General features: G+C 48.3%; 1 protein-coding gene across 1 annotated transcript; it reads left to right on the forward strand.

Annotated features, from left to right (window-relative positions):
• Nucleotides 1-38: 38 nt before the first annotated feature.
• On the forward strand, nt 39-21269 carry DBT (dihydrolipoamide branched chain transacylase E2). The gene is made up of 11 exons (XM_024570126.3): nt 39-128; nt 1620-1743; nt 5106-5181; nt 6250-6431; nt 8813-8934; nt 11416-11632; nt 12071-12237; nt 16405-16482; nt 17703-17894; nt 18034-18105; nt 19787-21269. The coding sequence occupies exons 1-11, from the start codon at nt 78-80 to the stop codon at nt 19952-19954; spliced, it is 1449 nt and encodes a 482-aa protein (XP_024425894.1). The 5' UTR covers nt 39-77; the 3' UTR covers nt 19955-21269.
• Nucleotides 21270-23170: the final 1901 nt, after the last annotated feature.

Genomic DNA, 23170 nt, shown 5'->3' on the forward strand with positions numbered 1-23170 from the left:
ACGTTTCCAGGCTACCAATAGGTGGCGGGCAGAGCCCACATCTCCAACCTCGGAGCAGCTGTCATTTCCGGAGTAAGATGGCCGCAGTGCGCGTGCTGAGGGCCTGGAGTCAGAGTGCTGGGCGGCGGGTAAGCAGATTGGGGCCGAGCTGAGCTCCGGAAGGAGTGACTTGTCCGCAGTCATCCGGGAGAGGTGTGTTAGTTTGTCCCCCGAGTGCCGCGCGTACCGGGCACGCGTGATGGAGAGGCGTACGCAAAACGAAGGGCAGAGGAGGTGGCGAGCCAACCCGTCCGGACACCCACTCCCTCCCCTTTACCAGGGCGAGCACCTGGCGTGACTCGGTCGCCCTCCCGTTCCATCTGCGACCCGAAGCCCAGCTGGCCTTTCGTTGAGCAGCATCTAGGTTCCGGGCAGTGTGACAGGCACTAGGGAGACGGAGGTGTACAGTCACTCAGCATTTATGGGGCACCCACTGGGTGCCAGACGGGATACTACGTGACGCCTGCCCACGAGGAACTTACAACAATGTAAAAGACCCTTCGAGCAAAGCGAAACTCCATGGGTGCTTGCCCCCAGCAGCAGGGACGCTTGCTCAAGCTTCACTTCTTGGGCGTGTACTTGTCTCCCACGTCTGCAGCAATCTTTCCAAACTTTTTCTCACCAGAGCTTCGACCCACCGCCATCTCCCTCGAGATCCCCCACTTTCACAGTCTTTTAGCACTAAACAATTAACATCCCATAACTGCAGTGTTTCATCCGATTTGCATGGCGTTTTTTACCCTCTGGGTCCCCTCTTCCCTAGATCTTTCTACAGCGGTCAACTCCGAATCTTATAAAGCCTTTCCAGGGCCTGATACACCCCAGCTATTGTGCTAGGCATTGAGATTGCAAATATGAACAAGATAGCTACCATCCCTGCCGGCTCAGAGGTTTATTACAGCCTTGTGGTGGAGGACAGAGGCAGAGACAGACATTAGACAAGCAAGTACAGCCCAGCATCAAAAGTGTTATGATGGGCCTGGGCCAGTGTGGCTCTGTTGGGTGGAGCATTGTCCAGTAACTGAAAAGGTTGCATGTTCAATTCCCAGTCAGGGCACATACTTAGTTTGTAGGTTCGATCCCCAGTCCAGGCATATATGGGAAGCAGCTGATTGATGCTTCTGTCTTGCATCAATCTTTCTCTCTCCCGTCCTCTCTGTCTAAAAGCAATGGAAAAAAATGTCTTCAGGTGAGGACTAAAAACCAAAGGTGCTATGATGAAACAAGGGCCTACAGCTCTGGGACCACACAGGGGCCTTGGTGGTCAGACCAGAGAATACCGTGTAACTTGATACTTGTGAAAGAGGCAGAAGAAGAAAGTTGTCCTCAGCAGCACCTTACTAGGTACTGGCTGCCCTCTTATGAGAGCTGCCACCCTTGGCTTCTCTGCCAGCAGCTTCCTGATATTCGTCTTCCCGTCACTGATGCCATTCCGATCTGGGCCTTGACAATTTCATATTGTGGATATTATGATAACAACTGTTCTGCTTTTAGAACAGACTTGAAATTCAACATGTACTTACAGAGAGAAACCATTAAGATCATTTATCAAAGCTTTTACTTTTGCTTTTTTCCTCTAGGTTTGTGTTCGCTACTTTCAAACAAGTAATAATGTTCATGCTTCGCAGCGAAAATATGTGTGTTTCGTTGGTTATCCTTCATTCAAGTTTAGTCATCCGCATCGATTGCTGAAGACAACTGCTGGTGAGTATGGTCAAAATAGCCGATATAAAATAATGTTTATTTTACTCAGTAGTTTATTTTAAGTGATTATAGACTTATTCAATTTAAAAAGTTGACTTTAAGATTTTTTTTTTTTTTTTTTAGAGAGAGGAAGGGAGGGAGAAAGAGAGGAGAGAAACATCCATGTGCAAGAGATACACTGATTGGTTGCCTTTCACACACCCCCAACTGGGGACCTGGCCTGCAACCCAGGCATGTGCCCCGACTGGGAATCAAACTGGTGACCTTTGGGTTCACAGGCCAGCACTCAATCCACTCACTGAGTCACATGAGCCAGGGCAGAAGTGGACCTTTTATTTCTAGCCTGGCCCTCCTTGCTCTCTCCACATCTATCCATTTCTTTTTTCTTTGTGCCTCACCTCCACTCCACTCCCCTTTCACACACTAGCCTGTGACACTTGTGTCGTCATCCTATTGGGAATGGTTGTCTCGGGCCATCCGTCCATTATCATCTGACTCATCTGAGCGCAGTAGTCAGTGTGGAGATGACTTTTCCTCTGGGTAGGTGGCTGACACCATAGTTTGTGCCCTCACACTCCCTGCGGTGCTGTTTGTTGGAGGCACCGCCTTGTTCTGCTGGACAGTGTGATGAAACCAGCCTGGCATGCTCCTACAGAGAATGTTCCCGGCTTTCACCATTTAACTGCCTTGCCCCACGCTTTCTTCCCTCTGTGAAGAACTGGAGGCTGCAACTATTCGATGTGCTGGAACTCTGACACCGTTTTTCTGGTGTTCTCTTTAGAGCCCTGATAAAAAAAAAACACTGGACTTCTGTTACATCAGTACAACCTCCACATACTAGGTGTCTTAGTCTGTGCTAACAGTGAAAGAGGATCCAAGATTTTTATTTTCAAAAGTTGACCTTTTCTTAGAGAAAAGAGTGGCTGTTCAAGCTCCAGTGTCTAAGCAGTTATCCTGAGCGTGGGGTTCCTGACCTGCCAGTTGCTAGCTGTGTGACGTGAAGCAAGTCACTCCATTTCCCTGTGGCATCACCTGGAAAACAGGAGCAGTTACAGCATCTGGCCCTTTGTATTGTTGTCAGAATCAACTCATTCAACACAGACGGTTATCCATCACCTGGTCTGCGCCCAGGCACCGCCCTCGGTGCTGGGCTACGTTCTCTTCTGATGGTCCCTCACGGAGCAAATAGGTTGGAAACCTGAACCTGTCCCGATTCCTGTCTTCCCTCAAATTGGATCATCAAGGTCTATGGATTTCACATCTTACATGTTTCTTAAAGCTGTCTTCTTCTTTTCAGACAGCTGTTTCCTACTTCAGCTTCTTCGCCTGCAGTGGCGCCCTCACTGCTCGCTCTGCCACCCCGTCCCTGACTTTATTTGCTGCATCCCTGCCAGAGAGAATGTTTTCCTAAAGTTATAGAAAATCGCAGATGGGACTCCCTCTCAGTAAACTAGTGCTGAATAACAACCCTCCCTGTGACTGAGTGGCTTAAAGGAGCTGCACTTTATTATTTGCCAGGATTCTGGGCACTGGCCTGGCTCACTACTGCGACTGCATTTGGCCGGAGGATCCCCTGGGCTGCAGGGTCCAGGGCAACCTCACTCACATGCCTAGCGACTAGTGTCGGTCTTCAGCTGGGGCATCTCCTCTCCCCAGCACATGGCCTCTCTCATCCTGCCCCAGGCAGATCCCTCACAGGGAACACTGAACAACCTGTTGCAAGGCAGCATGCCAGGACAGACAAGGGAGAAGGTGGCAGATCTTTTGAGGCTCAGGCTGCAGAATTTACACATTTGCACTTCTGCTATATTCTATTGCTCAAAGCCAGTCCTAGGCCAGCAGAGACTTACCTCTTACAGGGGCAGCTGCAAAGATTTTTCTAAGCATGTTTGTTTACTCCTGGCTGCTGATTACCTTTAGGGTAAGTTCCAAACACCTGACCTTGGCTTGGCACAGAGTCTTTTTCAGCCTGGGCTGACTCCTTGCCACATAGAACTGTTTGTGGCTCCCTGACCATGCCGTCCGCTGTCACCTTCCATGCTCTTGCACATGCTGTGCCTGGCACGTGCTGGCCTGGTATAGAGGCGTCCCAGTGTTCTCACTTGTGATTTTCTAGTTACTTAGGTTGGTTTCCAGTTCTTCACTGTGACTCCATGTAACCATTCTTGAGCACAGATTTTATGTACCTCTCTATGTCTTTGGGCAGAAAAGTCTTAAAATTAGAATTACTTGCTGACTCAGAGTTAAGACTTTTTTAGAAGGCTTTTGATACTTAATACCAACTAGTTTTTGGAAAGGTTCCAATTTATACTATAGCAGCAGGTCGTGAGAGGGGCCAACTCACTAGAAAGGAAGCAAGAGGCTCCCGAGAACCCTGTATCGAAGATCCACTTTGTATTTCTTTACTGCCAACTTACCGCCTCGTATTTGTTAAAGAAAAATGTACTACCTTAGTCCACTTGTGTATTTTATAAGCAGTTATCATTATGAACAGTCTAAAAATAGAAGCATACTCTTGAATCAGTTCAGAGCCATTTGTTAACAAAAATACTTCCTGGGGAATAATTACCATAAAGTAGCATTGGCATCCAAGTGTTATAAAAAGGGGTAGCAGTTTCAAAAGGGTTACAAAGCGGAAGCAGAGAAGAAAAGATTCAAATTTAATGATAAATTGGCAGACAACTCAGAATTTTTCATTGAGTTTTCTACCAAGGCATCTGCCCGATCTGGAACCACTAAGAATGAGAGTATGAAGTCAAAACACGAAGTCAGAAGGGATCTAAAAGCAGGCTGTTAACGGCTATTTCAGTTGTATAACATGAAGCAAGGGGATCCAGCCCGGTCTCCCTCAGGACAGTATCATGTTTCAGTCTGTTTGTTGTAACTGTTCCAAAATCTCATTTGTCGCAGGTCTTCCATACCCTTGTGAAAGAGCGTTCTTTTGGAAGTTGGAAAAAGCAAGCTCTGTGGCAGTGACCGTGGGTCTGTGTCACTGGCTAATTTATTTAAATCTCTGACAATTATGAGTGATGACTGTGCAGTTCCAAATTATGACATGGCCCTGGCCGGGCTGCTCAGTGGGTTAGAGTGTCATCCCGATACGCCAGGGTTGCAGGTTCAGTCCCAGGTCAGGGCACACACAAGAACCAGGCAATGAATGCATCAGTAAGTATAACAACAAATCGATGTTTCTCTCTTGCTCTGAAAAAAAAGAAACAAGAAAATTATGAAATGCTTTTTTTAGGTGTGAAACGGAATAATTTCTGCCTCTGCTTGGGAATATTTTCTAACTTTAGACATAAAAGCATCTCTTAGCAGCACGTGACATGTTTAATGAGATAGTTTCTCTTTTTTCTTTGAAGCTCAACAGGGACAGATTGTTCAATTCAAACTCTCAGACATTGGAGAAGGCATCAGAGAAGTAACTGTTAAAGAATGGTGAGTTACCAGTCGTATAAATAGGACTCTGTTTAAATCAAGGACCTTCCTTCCACGACCTGCAATGCTTGGTTTAGAGCAGGGGGCAAATCTGCCGTCTTGTCTGTGCTGGTGACACAGCTCACGCACATCGCAGAGTTTCACTCGGTGTCAGTTATTAAGGGTCACCTTTTTCCTCTTCTTAAAAGCCCCTTTCACTGCCCACCTCTCCTTTCAGCTAAAAAAAGAGGTTGACCTCTACGAGGTGACGTTTGTCAGTGTACTTGTGGCTTTTCTGGAGCAGCAGGAATCCAGAGGTCCTTCTTCTGTTCTGGAAAGGAAGTCCCCCGAAGTCCTTTCAAATCTCACTTGCATGTCATGGGTGAGGTTTTATTAGGGACTGAGAACTGGTTAAGACAGGAAGACAAGGAATAATGACCGAACAGCAATTATGTTAATGAAGAGCTGATGGTAGTAAGTCAGAAATATGCTAGGTACCTCAAGAATGGACATTATACAAATCGACATTATATGTAGTATTTCAGGTTTGGTCTCATTCTTCCTGTTCTGCCTGGTAAAGCGCACTTAAAATGACTACAGGATGAAGGGATTGATGCACAAGGGCAGGCTGAAGGAATTCTAGAAAGAAAGAGAACTCAAACCAAAATTCATGGAACTACAAAGGATGTGTATTGGGGATATCGATTTAAAATCAAATTCTAGAAATAAAAGGCATCCCTTAGAGTTTGATTCAGGTTAATATAAGACAGTGAAAGGAAAAAAATAACACATTTGAAATACTTTTCTAGAACTTCCTAGGAGTGGCTGGAGCAGAAAACCTGAAAGTTTCATTATAGTTTTAGATTACAGATCTATGAATGGTTTTTATAATTTTGGTATTTCTTGGAGATACACCAAAGAGATTCTGGAAGCCATTACAGTCTTTTCTGAGACCTTCTTTGGTGCACCAGCTGGGGCCGAATGCTGGACTGGATGGGCACTGATCTAACTCAGCGTGGCACTTGCATTGTGGGATCATCTGTGTTCACAACTGGTCACGTAGCAGGGTCTGCCATCTTTTTCTTTCAGGTATGTAAAAGTAGGGGACACAGTGTCTCAGTTTGATAGCATCTGTGAAGTCCAAAGCGATAAGGCTTCTGTCACTATCAGCAGTCGTTACGATGGAGTCATTAAAAAACTGTATTATAACCCAGACGAAACCGCCTACGTGGGGAAGCCCCTGGTAGACATAGAAACGGAAGCTTTAAAAGGTACTGTACGTGTATTTATCTACTTGCCAAATTGGTCACTGCTGTTCTTTCATCATGGGTACCAATCAAAAGTGATGTTTACTTTTAATAACTTATAGGAAACCAGGAAAACAGGAAAGGTCCTTTGTGACGCGTGCTTATGTTTAGGCCTGTTACCATGTCCAGGAACAGTTATCTGGGGGCCAGGTCCTGGGACCACGTGTTCGAAGGAGCAGCAAGCTCCCAAATGAGAGATTCAGGGCACCGGCCACTAATAACCGGAGTTGCAGCATGCAAAGACTGAACCTAAGAGAACGGAACGGCTCTGTTGGCCGCCCATCCAAACGCCAGCAAGCACTCTCACTGGTGGTGGTTGAGAACGCCAGACTTTGTGGAGTACTTAGGAAACGAAAGAAGGAAAGTGAGAATGAAAAGTGAAGAGACGAGCTTTCAGGGGGAGTGGCGAGTGTCCTGACAGCAGGAATTTGCTATAAGACAGTTTCTGAGGAAAGCTAACACCGGCCTGCTCCCGGGGGGCAGACAGCTGGCTGTCCACCCCCAAAGGTCCAACGTCAGGTCCTCTAGGCAACAGCTCTGACCCCCGAGGCTGCAGGAGGCTGTGACGAGGTCTCAGCCAGCAACCTCTAGGAAGTGCCAAGGTTAGGACGAGTCTGCTGTGTAATTGAGTCTGGAAGGGCCTGAATTACAGAGGCTCTGCAGTCTGCACAAGAACACAACAGCTGACGTCGTAATCACACTTCACAGCTTAGCGAGTGTTTCGCACTTACGACTGTTTTTTATCCTTACACGTGTCTCAGTTTGACAGATGAAGAAATGGAACCCAACTTAGAAAGGCCGGGCGATGTGCCCAATGGTGGTGACAGAGCCAAATTTAGAACTCGATGTCCTCAGTCTTTACCCCCAGTGACAAGCTGCCTCCAAAAGCTGGACGATGGCTTACAGAAGCCTTTCTATTACTTATTTAATTTCTGTTATAAAAGTGAGATGTTGCTTTATAGAAATTTATAAAGTACAGAAAACCAAAAGTAAGAAAGCCTACTCCTTCTACTCAGAAATCACCACCATTAACACAGGAGCGCATGTCATTCCAGACACTTACCCAGCGAAATTGTGCCGTGAACTACAGCACTTGCTCCCCAGCTTGTCTGACCGGAAAGAGACGTTATTGCGGCCGTGAACTGATTCTCCTTCGATCCTCTTGAGTTCTTAACTGAGACCTCCTGTAATGAAAGACAGATTAACAAGAGAGAAGCAAGTTTATTGACATGTATGCCTTATGTAAAGGGGAGACAGGCAGGAAAAAGTAACTCCAAGAGGTGGCGCAGAATTCAGGCCTAGTATCCTAACAGGGAAGGGGGAGCGGGGGAAATGCGGCCTCTCGGGAGACAGTGGACCGTGTTCAGGGAAGACAACGGGCTGTTACTGCTTGGAACTGAATGCCAACGCAAACTCAGCTGCTACTCATTTTCAGAGGTTTGGCCTCCGGTCCGTGAATCCCCACACAGGTTCTGCCACACGGCGTTGGTTTCCTAGCATCAGGCTTTGACAATTAAATCTCTCAAAAACTCTCTGTTTGCTTGCACAAGTACATGCTAACAGCCCTAGATTGTTTCTTCTCTCAGTGCTCAAACCACCAGGGCAGCATTGGCCGTGGAAATAAAGTCTTCCATGGCACTCCTTAGGCCATATTCAAAGCAGAGAAAAGATGTAAATGCCATATCCTCTTGGGAAAGCATTTAGATTTGTCACAGACTTTACATGATTCGTTCATGAAATTTACCTCACATTTGATTCTTATTTCATGCTATGTATAAATATGAATGAGAAAGCTATTCGTAAAGTGTTTACTTATTTTTTAAAGATTTTATTTATTTTTAGACAGAGGGGAAGGGAGGGAGAGAGGAGAGAAATGTCAATGTGTGGTTGTCTCTGGCGCCCCCTACTGGGGACCTGGTCTGCAACCCAGGCATGTGCCTTTACTGGGAATTGAACCAGCGACCCTTTGGTTCGCAGGTTCGCACTCAATCCACCGAACCACACCAGCCAGGGCAGGAAAGTATTTAAAATACAACATGTTTTAGACTTTATGGAAGAAGCTCTCATTTCGTAACTGGTAGCTGGCTATACGATTTGATCAGAAATGAAGTGACCACCAGGTAGTAACAGACATTGAACAACACCGGATAGCAGAACGCCCCCCCGCCCAACACACCAACTCTGCCCATTTGTTTTCACTCTGAAGTAGCCCGACTATTACTCTTTTTGACTATAAAGCTTAAATTGAATTTATTTATAGATTATACGCCATGAAGCTTGTTGTGTGTGTGTGTGTGTTATTTTTTTTAACCTCAGCTGAAGAGTAAACCCTTGCCTGTCCGCAGACTCCGAGGAGGACGTGGTGGAAACGCCCGCCGTGCCCCACGAAGAGCACACGCACCAGGAGATCCGAGGCCGGAAGACACTGGCCACGCCCGCCGTGCGCCGCCTGGCCATGGAAAACAACGTACGTGCTCTTCAGTGAGCGTGAGGTCACGTAAAACGTGCACTTTCCTGCCCGGAAAGGTAGCCAGCCATCACGCGACGAGATGGCCCCAGGTGGGAATAAGGAAAACAGGAAAATGCCCGTTACCGAAAGGCGATGGTTACCTGAAGGTACTCGAGAGAAAGGAGAAAAACGTTGTGAACTTACCCCGGCTGTCAGTGGAGGAGTGTGATTTATTACCCTCCCCTAGTGCCCACAGACAAGCCCTGCGCCCCGAAGCGCTGGGAAACGCTGCCGTCTGGCAGCAGGGGCCCCGGAAGCGCAGACCGAGAGCAGGACTGGGTTCCTGGGAGGGACGCGTGGGTGGGCGGTCCCGAGAGAGGGAGCCCTTTCCTGGAAATGAGTGGAGGGCAGCGCAGAGGCGGCAGAGACCCAGGCAAGGGCATGGTCTCCAGGCTGGGCCCTGGTACCTGCGGGTGGGGAGAACCCCAGACCTGCGCTGACTTGAGTCCAGGGGGCTGGCCTCTCCCGTCCTCTCTCGGCCAGTCCTGGGTGCTCATCCCCAGGCGAAGGTGACTCCCAGGCAGGTGATCTGTAGTTACCTGGTAGTTCATTTAATGGTCACAACCCTGTGAGATAAGGGAGCTAGTCTAACATATAAGGAGGACACGTAACTGGCCAAGGTCACAGGGCTGCGGTGGAGCCGGGACTGCGAAGGACAGCCTCGGGGATTCCCAGACCCGCGCTCCCCGTCAGTACGGGCTGCCTCAGCAGCCCCTGCAGTCGCTCCTGGAATGCCCCTGAGCCAGCCCCTGTGTACGCAGCACCCCATGAGGGGGTGGCCCGTGCCCATTTTGCAGAGGTGGAGGGGCAGAGAAGTTGATTCAGTTGCCCGCAATCAAGTAAGCAAGCAGCTGACTGGGGATTTGAACACAGATCTGTCCGGTTCCAAAGCCCGAGTCCTTCCCAGTCTGTCCCACAACACAGGGTGTGTGTTTGCTTGTCTGTCTGTCTTTGAGAGAAGTAGTTAAGTTACAGTGAGAAAAACAGGTGTTTGCATTTTGGAAATATAAGGGTCATTAAGATGTTCATATCCATCCCCTCAGCTAGTGATCTGACCATTGTTCTGGAAACTGTCCCAAGGAAATAATAGAGGGGACAGTTTTCCAAGTGCTTTGTAGCTCAAAACTAGAAAGCATGTGTGTTCAAAACCAGGGGAATGCTTAGATAAGTTATGTTATAAACCCTCAGTGACAATTTATTACCCATTAAAGGTGTTCAAATATGACTACCACTTAGCATAACAGAAAATAGAAATAATAGCATAGAACACTAGATTGTTAGAGTATCAGATGACCTTCGTATTGCTTTGAAAGCTATAAAGTATTTTACCATGTTTTTTCTTAGTTGTGCAGAAAGACTACCTGTGGGGACATGCGACTTGGCTTCCCTACACCTCTCCCTAAAGATGCGTATACCAGCTAGAGCATTTGTATAATTACTACAAGTCCAACAGTAGATTTATGGTCAAAAGTCACCTTTTTTTCTTTATTTGCAGTTTTCATATTGAGTTTGATTAAAATGAAAAAAAACAATGGCATTTATAGTTTGTAAACACATAAAACTTGTTTGTTTCAATTCTCAGAGTTCACTTGTTAAAAGTGAAGTTTGACATATAAAGTCCTTTATGAGTGAAGTCGTCCCGAGAGAAGCTCCGACGCAGGTGAAGCAGGACTTACCCAGAGAGTTAACCGCCGCACACCAGGCACGAGCGCCGTCCAGGCTTTAGACAGAATCAAGTACAGAGAGAATATTTCATGTCTGTGACCAGACATAGGACATGGTTAAGTAAAGCAAGGCCATGTATGTTTCCAGAACGTATCGAGAGTGTCCAGTGAAAGTGGAACACATCACCTATTGTTTATTCTATAGAAAGCAACAATAAAACGCATCTATATGACCCTTAACTTGGACCGAGGAACTCCCATTCCAAATAGACCTCAGTAAAAGTAATTTCGTTGTTTCGTAGTGAACTTTCTGAAATAACCATCAGAAAATACTAATTTAGGAGAGCTTTTGTATGAGAATTATTTTAACTGTGGCATGTTTACTGGTCTACTTTTGTTGTAGTATTTAATTCTTTAAAATTCTTAGTTCTTATATAGTTTCCAAAAATAGGAAAAAAATCAAATAAGAATTATGCAAAAAATGGAGGAACAGTTGACTGCTTAGAAAGTGTGAGTTTTCACAAACAGGCAGGGATTATCTGCAGCGCAGACCCCGCGCCGTGGGCGCAAGGGCGGGTGCACAGGATGGGAATGCTGCGCAGTCGCTCACGGCGTTCTGTTAGGATGACGAAGAACGGTATTTCCTTATATACCAACTTCCTGGCAGGGGCTCCTTTTTTAACCTACAGATCATTAAATTCCACTTAAAGACCTTAATGATGGACGTACTTTCAGGCAGTTTTATTTTTCAGCGTTAAAATGTGTCATTTTTTAGATTAAGCTGAGTGAAGTTATCGGCTCAGGAAAAGATGGCAGGATACTTAAAGAAGACATCCTCAGCTACCTGGAAAAGCAGACAGGAGCCATATTACCTCCTTCACCAAAAGCTGAAATCATGCCGCCTGCCCCCAAACCGAAAGACAGCTCTGTTCCTGCACCCCTGTCGAAACCTCCGGTGTTCCTAGGCAAAGACAGAACAGAACCCGTAACAGGTAATAATGACGGCGTGTAAGGAAACAGCGTAATTCATTTGCGGGGAAACCCCCTCCACAGATCCGCGTGTGTACGGTAACACGGTGCTTTTTAGTTAGCTCTCAAAATAACTGCCTCTGACTTGTTATGTATAAACTCGTTGGATGGTAACTTCCAGAAGGGTGATACTGCAGGAAAGCCGTTGGGTGGATACGTGACTTGCATCCTCTGGAATCTTTACACACACAGCCTTGGAAGCAGGCACCTGTCGTATTACTGACCTTGGCCCTGGGTGTTGGGCTTCAGCATTGAAACTGGCGGCTTTCGAGTTCTGTGGTGACATAGGCAGCTCTGAGAGGAAGCCTAATTGAGAGCCGGCAGCATTCGAGGACCTTCTGTTTTGGGTCACAAACCCAGAGGGCGGGAGGACTGGGGCTTTCACGCGGACTGTCTTCCAGGCTTCCAGAAGGCCATGGTGAAGACCATGACTGCAGCCCTGCAGATCCCTCACTTCGGGTACTGCGATGAGGTCGACCTGACCGAGCTGGTGAGGCTGCGGGAGGAATTGAAGCCCGTGGCTTCTGCTCGTGGGATTAGACTCTCCTTCATGCCCTTCTTCATAAAGGTGAGGCTTCACTCATGTCCACCAGGGCCGAGGAGGACATTTCAATTTTATTTTCCAAATAGTCAATGTGTTAACTGCGGCTTTGAATAGCAGTGTTACCTCTCTCCATATCACCTAGAAGAACGCCCCAGTACAGTTTCCTGGTTCCACAGGAACTGATAAAACTGAGCTATTTGTGTCCTGTTTCTACCCACCGCCTCTGGGGCTGGGTGAGCATTGTCCTGTCAGTCAGGTTAGGCCTTTGCTCCACCGAAGTCCTGATTTGACAAAACCAAGACCTGGCGTTGATTTTGCGTGTCACTGACATGTAGTTGGTTTCATTTACTCAACAAACTCATGTTGCGTCTCCTGGGAATCGTTTCTAGTTCTAGGCCTTGGGGCCAGCATAAAAGGGGCCAGACCCTCCGCTGACCCTGAGCAGCTCACGGTCGAGCTCACAGTAACCACCACTTGCAAAGCTGTCACCTGGGCAAGACCCGCACTAGGCATGCCGCATACGGGGTCTGTTTTAATTCTCAGAGTAACCCTAACACCCCCACTTCCCATTGAAAGGATTGGGGGCCCGAAGAAGGGAGAAACTAGGTTTCCAGTTCCAGACTATTTGTCTCAAAATGCGTACTGGTGTCTCTAACTCCAGAGTGGCTTCCCACTAGCCTTTCCCCGATACCGCACCAAAACTGGTCTTCTGTAAGTCAGTGTGTCCTTCCCTGACTCTTGTCAGTGGCTCCCCCTCACTGCCTTCAGGGTAGTCTCTAACCTGCCGAGTGTGGCGGAGTGTGGCATACAGCGATTGCCCAGACACTCTGCTGCCTCCCTCCCAGCCCTGGGTCTCTCTCCGGCCCTCCCTCTGCTTTAATCAGATAAGCTACGCCTGGTGGCTGGACTGCGGCATTTCACCTGCCCTGTGCCCTCCCACCTGGGTCGAGTCCTTGCGCATCCTAACTATCAAACTTTGTTCAGCTGCAGTACCCTTTGTTTCCCGTTGGAGTCAATCTCCGTGTGTTACAAGTGTTTACTCAGTGGTTTTTTCAGTGGACGCTGAGCCTCCTTGGGGAAAAAGTGTGCTCCTTTACCTCCACCTTTTTAGCAGCTCCCCTAACAAGCAAACGTGAGATGTGATAGATGTCAGTTAATGAGAGTCTCATCTGTAGAGACGGCGATTGAAACGCATGAATGAGATCCCCCAAATTGTATGTGAATGAGAAGAAAAGGCTCAGGGTTTCCCATCAGTGTTTGAGGGGAGGGGAGGGGAGAAGTTGAGCTGGCTGAGACAGAGGAAGAGGGTAACTGGGGTCCGCGGTCTGGTGATAGGAAAGCCAGGGAAGAGCCACTTGGAAGCCAAGTGTATCTATTGCTGTGTAACAAACCACTCCCAATTTAATGGTTTGAAACAGCAGTCATTTATTATTTCATTTCTCACAAGTCAACAGGTGAGCAGGACCAGTCAGCTGACCTTGGCAGAGCTCGCTCCTGTCTGCAGGTAGCTGGTAGGTTGACTAGGGATGCTGCTAGTGTAGGCTGGCCTTGGCACGGATGACTTCCTCTCGCCCGTCCGTGCCTCTCATCTCCCCAGTGTAGTGGCCCACATGTGGTCTCCTAATACCAGCAGAGATGAGGAGAGGAAGCAGAATATAAGCACCTTGTCCAAGCTCCACTGCGTGGGGTTTGCTCTTAGCTCATGGACCAAAGCCAGTCACACGACCAAGCCCGGAATCAGCTCGCAAGAGCGCTGCCACCAGTGCGTGTGGGTAGGGAGGGACAGGACAGACTGGGGGCACTGGTGCAGTCTCTCACACCAAGGGAGAGGAAGAATGTGTTCAGAGGGGACTAGACAGCGGTCATCTGCATCCCAGAGATGGAATAGAACAGCCATGGGGACAGGCCACTGGGCTAGTGATTAAGAGGTCTGAGCGGCCTCAGCCAGAACTGATTGAATGAAGTATTGCGGGGTAGAAGCTTGCTTGCAGTTAGTTGGGGAAGGAATAGTGTAGGGGAGGAAAAAATGATTTTCCCCTACCCATCTAAGTTCTTCTGGCGGGACTAATGGCCAAATCAACGTGAGACAGATTGACAGCAGGAAAGGACCGAACTTACTGCATACGTGCGTGCAGGTGTGGGTACGTGAGGCCTGAGGGTGGTGGTAAAGCTTAGGTCACATCTGAGCTCAGGTCGAAAGGAGAGCTGGTGGGGGGGCGGGGAGTGGGCTGGACTTCAAAGGGCAGGAAGGCAATTCACATGGAGACAGGAAAGCAAATGTTTGGTAAGTGAAGGCTGGCCAGGCCACCTGTCACGATGGGACCCAGGCGGGACTTTGACCAAACCAGCCTTGCTAGGTTCCTCCCTGCCCCTCACACTGGTTCACACCAAACTGTAGGATGGCAGCCCCTTCCTGGAGCAGGTCCTGCATCTGAACGCTTCTTGGCAGTTAGTGGGGAGGTCAAAGGTTTCTCCTGAGTCTTCTGTTACTTAAAAATAACCAGCTTGAAATAATCAATATCCCAAAAGAGAATATTTTGGGGTGGCAAACTCTGCTTCCTTCAGTGGAAAGCGAGTTAGAGGAGACTCTAAAATAATCTGGTGAAAGGCAGACAGAACAGAGGTCCAGAGGGTGGGTAAGTGGTTGTTGGGGAAGGTGCCCCCTGCCCCCTTACACTCTGTTAAGGAAATGCCGAGGAGCTTTGTAGGCTAGGGACAGGAGCTGAAGGATGGAAGATTTAAAGTCCGGGAGGGGAAGGGATATAAGAGCAGGAGGGAGGACCGCTGTGTCTCCGCCTGGGTCCCTCCTACCACTGCCTGGAGACAGGTCTGTTTCAGAGCAAGGGTAGGCCAGCTCTTCAACATATTGAATTGGTTTTATCATTATTTTTCTTCATTGTTTCCATTTGAACGAAGTACCCGATCCTTATTTTGAAAGTGAAATTTAGTATGCTTTACTTATTTCACGGTAACATTTTTTCCGCCTGTGCAAGTTTCAGAACATGGGGAAACAGTCACAAAGTACTGCCCAGGGCCGGCATGACCTCCAGTCCGTGGGCACACGGCTGGCTTTTTGTTTTCCAAAATTTGGATTGTACTCAACATACTGTTTTGATCCCTAACATTTTAACCCTTAGTTATACATGCTATATAAAGATTAAAATTACAGTTGTCACATCAAATGCTTGATAATACTTTAACTCTAGTTCCGCACCACTGGCCCACAGACAAAAATAGCACAATGCCTGGAACGAAGTCTTAGTGGGACTAGACGAGGGCGGCGGTGGAGGGGACTCTTTCCAGGGACAATCCCAAGCATTTCTGGTTTCCTGTTTTTTTAATTTAATACAAGGCATGACCTTGATTAGATCCAGGGTGGCAGACAGATAGGCATAGGGCACATTTTGGGGACAGTTAGGGAAATCTGAACGTGGCTGAAGGGAGAAGGCAGAGCGGGGAGACAAATGTGAGCAGCCCGGGTGCGCCCCAAAGTAAACACTCCACCAGCTCTGCCCTTCACCGGCCGGGGCCACGAGGCGGAGCACCGGCCTCTTGTGGTCAGTGTACCGGGAAGTCCTTACCGGTACCGTTCTTTCCGCACAGTGAGGAAGGCACTGCGGGCGTGGGCGTTTTCTCTGGTGCTCTGTGCCACGCACACGGGGGCAAGAGCAGGGCCACAGTTGTGAGCACGCAAAGCAGTGTACTCTGGCGTTCCTTTCCATTCAGACAGCTGTGACCCTACCTTTGCCCCACCCTGTAGTTATTTTGAGAAATATCCCTTTTAAATTTAAAAAGAACTTCTTTTTGGCCCTGGCCAGGTAGCTCAGTTGCTTAGAACGTCGTCCAGTACGCCAGATTGCAGGTTCAGCCCCCGGTCAGGGCGCACACAAGAATCAACCGATGAATGCATCAGTAAGTGGAACAACAAATCAGTGTTTTTCTCTCTCTCAATAAATAAAAGCTTTTTAAATTTTTCAGTTATGAAAATCTTCCTTGATGTTTACAGTCTGCTTGGCTACTTTATCTTTTAGTCTTAAATGCTCAGGCTGATCTCTAGGTACACGCAGACTGGAAATTAAACTCGGCACAAGCAAGCGTTCGCTCCCTTCTCCACACTCTTCTTACTGCTCGGAACCCCTCCTCCTTTCTGCGTGAGGTGGGCTAACACTGCGCTCTCTTCCTGTCGAACAGGCTGCCTCCCTGGGATTACTGCAGTTTCCCGTCCTCAACGCCTCCGTGGACGACCAGTGCCAGAAGGTCACGTACAAGGTCGGCTGTGTGTTGTGAAAATGTCCGTGTTCTAAACAGGACGGTGCAGTGCACTTGTCAGTTAGAGAAGCGCCTGTTGCCCCTCAAATCGCTGTCCCTTTTAGGCTAGAATTAAAGGTAGGGGAGGAGACAGAAAACCGAAGTAGACTTTGTCGTTACTGTTGCTGAGTGTACTGGTTCATAATGACCCGTGTTCAGACAGGCAGATCGCCAGCATTCAGCCCTGCTGGATGCGTTGGGAAACGTAAATAATGGAAACTGACAATGCTGAGGCAATGGGTTATATTACCCATCCCTACGCCCTTCTCTCAAAAAGAATGGCCTCTCAAAATGGATTTCCTGCGGCTTTTAAAACGAGAAGAACGTCAGTGGGAAAAGGAAGGAAAGTTTGAGTTCTGTCTGAGTGAGCTCTTCTGTGTGGAGTGGAAGTGTGTTAAGATGGAACTCTTGGGGTCGCTCATTCTTGTTTGTATCTCTCACTAGCCGTGCACCCGCAGGAAGTGAGCTTAGATACTCTGAGGGGTTGGAGCGCAAATCTCCCCACATGATTAACACAGTTTCCTGATTAGGTAGATACTGGTGGCACAAATTCAGACAAGGAAACAGTGATGTTTATCCCCGATCCCACGACCCTACTGTAACTCACCGTTTATGCTGAGATGGGCATCCTTCCAATATTATGTTGTTACACACTTTAAATGTATGTCTGGAATTATACACACCGCGTGTTTAACTTTGAGCTTCATACACATTTAAACTTTTTTCTTTTTTATTCAGTATCTTCAGGACATTATTACCTGTCAATAAATACAGCCCCATTACCGATTAGTTAGCCAGCGACCTCTGGTCAACACTTCGGTTGTTTTCAGTTTCTCAAAATTACAGGCCGTCTGAACTCAACATCCCTGTGTATCTCCACATACTTCTGTGTTTCTGTGTGACACAGATCTTTGTAGATGTTGCTGCGTATCCTCAAATGTCCTCCAGAAAGCGTATGCCAGCTTACACTTCCACTAACAATGTATGTTCTCACTGACACAAAAAATTGTCTTTTTCAAAAAAACCCCTTTTGACATCCTTTAGAAATCATTTCTCTTAAGTCATAGCACTCCAGTGAAAAACTGCTGGGTGGCTGCTGTTTTACACGGCAGTGAAGGTCATTCCTTTCCTGTCAGCTGACGCAAAGGCCTGCTGCGTAATTTTTTCTTCTCTTTTTTCAGGCCTCTCACAACATTGGGATAGCCATGGATACTGAGCAGGGCTTGATCGTCCCCAATGTGAAGAACGTTCAGATCTGTTCCGTGTTTGAGGTCGCCACGGAACTGAACCGCCTCCAGAAACTGGGCTTGGCGGGTCAGCTCAGCACCTCCGACCTCACGGGGGGCACCTTCACCCTGTCCAACATCGGCTCAGTGAGTGACAGCGCGCTCAGGCTTTCAGACCGTGACCTCGACCTCCGAGCAGAGGCTCTATTAAAAAACGTAAAACTGATTGCCATCTGCTTCTCACAAGCGTAATCTTCTGCTCTTTCTTTTCTCGTTTGCATTTCAGATCGGTGGTACGTACGCCAAACCAGTGATATTGCCACCCGAAGTAGCGATCGGGGCTCTTGGATCCATTAAGGTATGTATATGAAATAACTAAAGAAAGAGTTTAAGCAAATCGGGGAAGTAAACACAAAGAACAGTGGCCATTTCTGAGGTTTCCGCTCGCTCGATAGGTGTGAGGGCGAGGTTTGACCAGGTGAGCCGATGTTTCTGGGCCTATGTGGTGGTGGGGGGGTGAGGGGGAGGGCGGGTAGCGATCTGAGTATTTGTCTGAGGCTGCGCTGCTGCGGCTTCTGCCCAGCGCTGGGCGTCTTATGCTGGTGACTAGCCAAAGCGAGTTATTATTTATAACCAAGTGAGGCACTGTTGGGGACATTTTTTCTCACACTTTTTTCTGTTCAAGAATGATTAGGAATGCTAGTTTAAAATGGAGATTTCTTCGCCTTGGGCACAGAGTCACCAGAAGTTGGATTTTTAAACAAAAGCCCATTAGTTTCAACGTAGGGGTGACCTGTCATCCCGTTTTAGCACAAACTGACTTAGAACGAGGGTTGCCAGGATTGCTTACCTGGCTCTGCACCAGAATCCAGGTTCCTTGAAACAGATCACACCGTATCAGCTGAATCAGAGTTTCGGGGTGGGGCGTGGGCATCCCTGTTAACTCAGGGTGCAGACCCCCAGAGTTCCAACGGTGAGGCCCTGGGTGCCGTTTCTAGACCGCCACTACCAAATGTCAGTGTTACCACGTCAACCTTGACGTTGGCCTTTGTGACTTCAAAAGCAACTTTCTTCTTTTCCTTTATTTTAGTAATTCACTATATATATATGTATATATATTTCTAGCAGTGGGCTAGAAATTTGGGGGAAATAGGTCCTTTACCAAAGACAGACTGAGAGCGACGGTTCCAAACAGCATGCCCCAGCGTCACCAGCTCCGCGTGTGACCTCTCCCTGCACTCGCCCTGCCGCTGCCCTGCTGCCTCTGCTCCCTCCGCCCCTGCCATTCCTGCTGCCCTCTGTCAACGCTCTGGTATCCACGTGCTTGTCCCCTCGCTTCCTGTGCTGAGGGAACCTTGCGGAGGCTGCCCTGCCCGCCCTCCACTTTGCTGCTCGCCATCCCCTTTCCAGCTGCCGTGCCTTTTTTTTTTTCAAGTTCCACGATCTGACACACCCTATGGAGGGCCCGGCACAAATAACGCCCTCTTTATGACAAAGTCTTTTATTACAAAACCATGAGCACATAATTCTGTAACATAACACTACCACACTCAAGCACACCATAGGTCATTATAGGTGACATGTTCAAATTAAAACTATGAGTTACTACACCCCTATTACTACCTTACCAACCACACTCAAGCAGGCGTTCCTTCTACCAGACCCTGTATTTTACCTACGTATCTTAATTCTGTCTCTCCCCATTACAATGTTAACTCCAAGAGGGAAGGACTGTTTGTTCTGTTAACTGCTTTACCCGCAGAGTCTAGGAGGGTGCCTGGTACATAGCAGGTGTTCAATAAACATTGGTTAAATAATTGAAATCTGAGACGAAACTTACTGTGCGTATGGAAATTATACTGGGAACCAGAGGTACCGGGCTGGAGACACACACTCGGAGAGGAAGCCAGTGAGAGCCGGCATTTTTCGGAAGTCCTTTGGCAGGGCCATCTCTTCTGCACTGCAGGGGACTTGCCGCGTCTTTGCGTGCGTACTTCCCGTGGTGAAGGCTGACTTCCCACTCCTTTCTGCACCTCTAGGCCCTTCCTCGATTTAACCAGAGAGGGGAAGTGTACAAGGCCCAGGTCATGAACGTGAGCTGGTCCGCCGATCACAGAATTATCGATGGAGCTACCATGGCACGCTTCTCGAACCTGTGGAAGTCCTACTTGGAAAACCCGGCTGTGATGCTGCTAGATCTGAAGTGAGACCTGGGGACACCGCGACCTCTCGGAGCTTCCAAAGACAGCGTAGAGCCTAGCTGCACCCGCACACGTCCCTCGTGACAGCCTGTGGCGTAGACGGTTTGTATTCGGTGATTAACGTTCTGAGGCACAATACTTACCACTATTCTGATACACTTTCTACTAAAAATGAACAGTGGTGTCCTAGTTCTCCTGGGCTGTCCCGTTGCATAGGTCATGGTGTGTGACTTCCCCACATGGCGCTGCGGTCTTTGTGTCAATGGCTTGAAACTGACAAGAACAACAAAATGCCACTAAAAGATGGTAGCAGCCATAGACAGTATTTGCCCTATTTCTTTTTCTTGTCTTAAACTGACTCACTGAATCTTTCTGGTTGCACTTAGTTGGGGAAAGGAATATATATACAGAAATATTTTCCATTTCCCCACAAGAATGCCAATTGCTGTATAAACTAAGTGCAATTACACTTAGCGCTTAAGATACCCAGGGGTCCGTCACTCTGCAGGTGCCCTCGTCTGCAGGTGCCTTATTTATGTAAACTAGCGCCGTTTAAAAGGGAAAGCTCTAACTGGGTCTTAATGCCCAGTGTTGGTTTTATAACCAGTGAAAGAGAGAGAGGAGTCGAGTGGGTAATTTTGGCCATTAAAATAAAATAACAAATTTTGTACAGAAATGAAGGGATGATCATTTGGGTGGAGGCCCACTGCAGTCACTGTAGTCAGAAATAGCGTCGAGGTGAACGCCAGCCAACGTTTTGGTTTGCGTTCAGGGAACCAAACGCAAATCCAGTTGTTTCAAATACTGTCTGAAAACCTTCAAGTGAAGTTTTATGATAGGAAAAAAAGTTGTTTTACTATGCACTTGATTGCTTTAATAATGGAAATCATGTTAAAATAATGATTGGCCTGGCCTGGTAGCTCAGTTGCGTGGGGCGTCGTCCCGATACACGAAGGGTGCAGGTGCGACCCGGGCAGGGCACACGCAAGGGGCAACCGATGACGCGCCAACGAGTGCAGCAGCAAACTGATGTTTCTGTGTTGCTCCCGCCCTCTCTCTCTCTAAAAATCAATAGATAACTTTTAAAAAGGAAAGAAAATAATGGGTCAACTGAATGTTGTTATTTTTAAAATTCAGATATTATGAGGAAAATAAATCATCCATAATCTTACCACTGTTAACACGTTGATCAATGTACCTATATACGTAGCTATTCTTTTTATAAAAATGAGATCATACTATATCTACTATTTTATAATTTGTTTTTTTAATTTAACATGGGAACTTTAGATGTCAATAAACAATTCTACATTATCATACATTTAAATGGCTGCAAAGTATTCTGTTGTGTGCATTTATTATACATTTAAATATTAAACATTACTGTATACCGGGCAGGTGGCCAAGCACTGGGCGCACAGTATCCACCCTCCCTCACGGGCCCTGCCTGCATTGGGGTTACATTCCAGTGGAGGGGACAGATATTAAGTTGCCATAAAAATGAAACGGAATTACACCCGAGTGGAAAAGCAGGCCGCTGTGAGAGCCCCTCGTGGAGGTTGCCGCGCCTGTTAGGGCTCAGCGGATGGCTGCACCGTAGTTCAACCGATGCCCACGGACAGCACTTACAGGGCCGTAACGAAGAATGCCATGATGGGAAAATGTCCTCATAAAGAATGTGACGCCTGGGAGAAACGAGCACATCACGCATTCCCCCGACGGTCCAGCATCACTGGTCCAAGGTGTTCTTGACAATTAAGTAACGGTGGAGCTGCCTGCTCTACCCCGGCCCCCGCCTTTACCGTCTTGTCTTCATTCTCCGCCTTGAGGATGCAGGAGAAGGTCTGCTTCCCACTGCAGGGGCCTGTGGGTGGGAGGAGTCCCGGGGACCGCAGGAGCACAGCGGCACCACACAGCTGAGTGGACGCAAAGGGCTCCACATGTCGCTGAGGAGCAGCCAGAAGAACTAAGCTCTTCACTGGGACGTCCGGAGGCTGGGAAGCTCGTGTGCGTGAACAAGAAGCCAAGAGCATTGTGGGAAGTGGCCACTGAGGACAGGGAAGGAGTGGGCAGGACGGAAGCCAGGGCCGGTGTTAACTTCCACTTTGGAGATCAAGATGTCCCTATGTCAGAACAGCCGCCTTCGTTTCGGATAGTGTGCCGTCCTGGCTGCATGATGCAGCTCTTGTTTTAGGGGCTCTCTCAGGGCTCAGGTTTGAGTTCGTGGAAACGAAGTTTCAAGGGCCTAGGTTGCTGGTGACTAGTTGCTGTTTGAGGAGTACCTGCCTGTTAGGCTGAAAGGCGGAGAGCTTCCACCAGCCCTTGAAGGCTGCCCAGGCCCGAACTTTGCATCCCCTATAGAACGGGTTTGGGAAATGCGACTTCTGTGCAGCAGCTCATTCAAGCAACGGGCTGCTAGTTCATCTTAGAGCAGGGTCCCACCGACACCCTCCTGCCTGTCTCTCTCTCATGAATCGAGGTATACTTGACACAGAACACTGCACTCCCTTATCCAGTGGACCTTCACACACAGACACAGGCTCTGCAAGAGCTGGTCGCTGAGTGTCCTCAGAGTAGGAGGTGCTTTCTTAAGGAAGCAGGGTGAGGCCCTGAGGCTGCGCTGCTCCCTGCCTATGGTGGCCCGTCCCAGGTGTTCCTGGGCGCCTGCAGTGAAGCTCAGGGCGGTGTGACAAGCACGTGGGTCTCCGATCTCTCGGTTAGGCCTCACCTTCCCAGATGCCAGGCATGCACAGGAGCCAGGCTTACAAGACAGTCTGACACACTTTCTGGTCCTAAGGCTCAGTCACAGCGAATGAGTGACTCCCTTTCGCTGAAAACAGCACGCGGTTTATTTCATATTTCTGTGCCTTTGCTGGGAGAAAGCCCGCATGAAAATCCCTTCCTCCCCCCAACCTCTGCAGCTCCCCGCGTCTGGATGGGCATCTCTTTCCCTCTTCCCCCGCTGCTCTTCCCTGGCCTCCAGCAGTGATGTGGACAGGAAGGTCTGTCTGTGCTGCCGGTGGTGACCCCCATGGGAGCCCCAGCTCAACGGCCTGGTGTTCGGGACGTGCTGGCTGACTCAGGATCTGCGCCCTTGGTATTTTTATGATGTGCTGAGAGAGCACAAAGTGCAGCCAACAAGCCAGCCAAGGGTGACAGGGAGCCAGCGTGGCCCTGAGGCAGCCCTCGTGTCTGGGGAAAGCCTCAGGGTGCTTCACTGGC

The sequence above is a fragment of the Desmodus rotundus genome, unplaced genomic scaffold, assembly GCF_022682495.2.
Source record: "Desmodus rotundus isolate HL8 unplaced genomic scaffold, HLdesRot8A.1 manual_scaffold_172, whole genome shotgun sequence".
NCBI classification, from domain to species: Eukaryota; Metazoa; Chordata; class Mammalia; order Chiroptera; family Phyllostomidae; genus Desmodus; species Desmodus rotundus.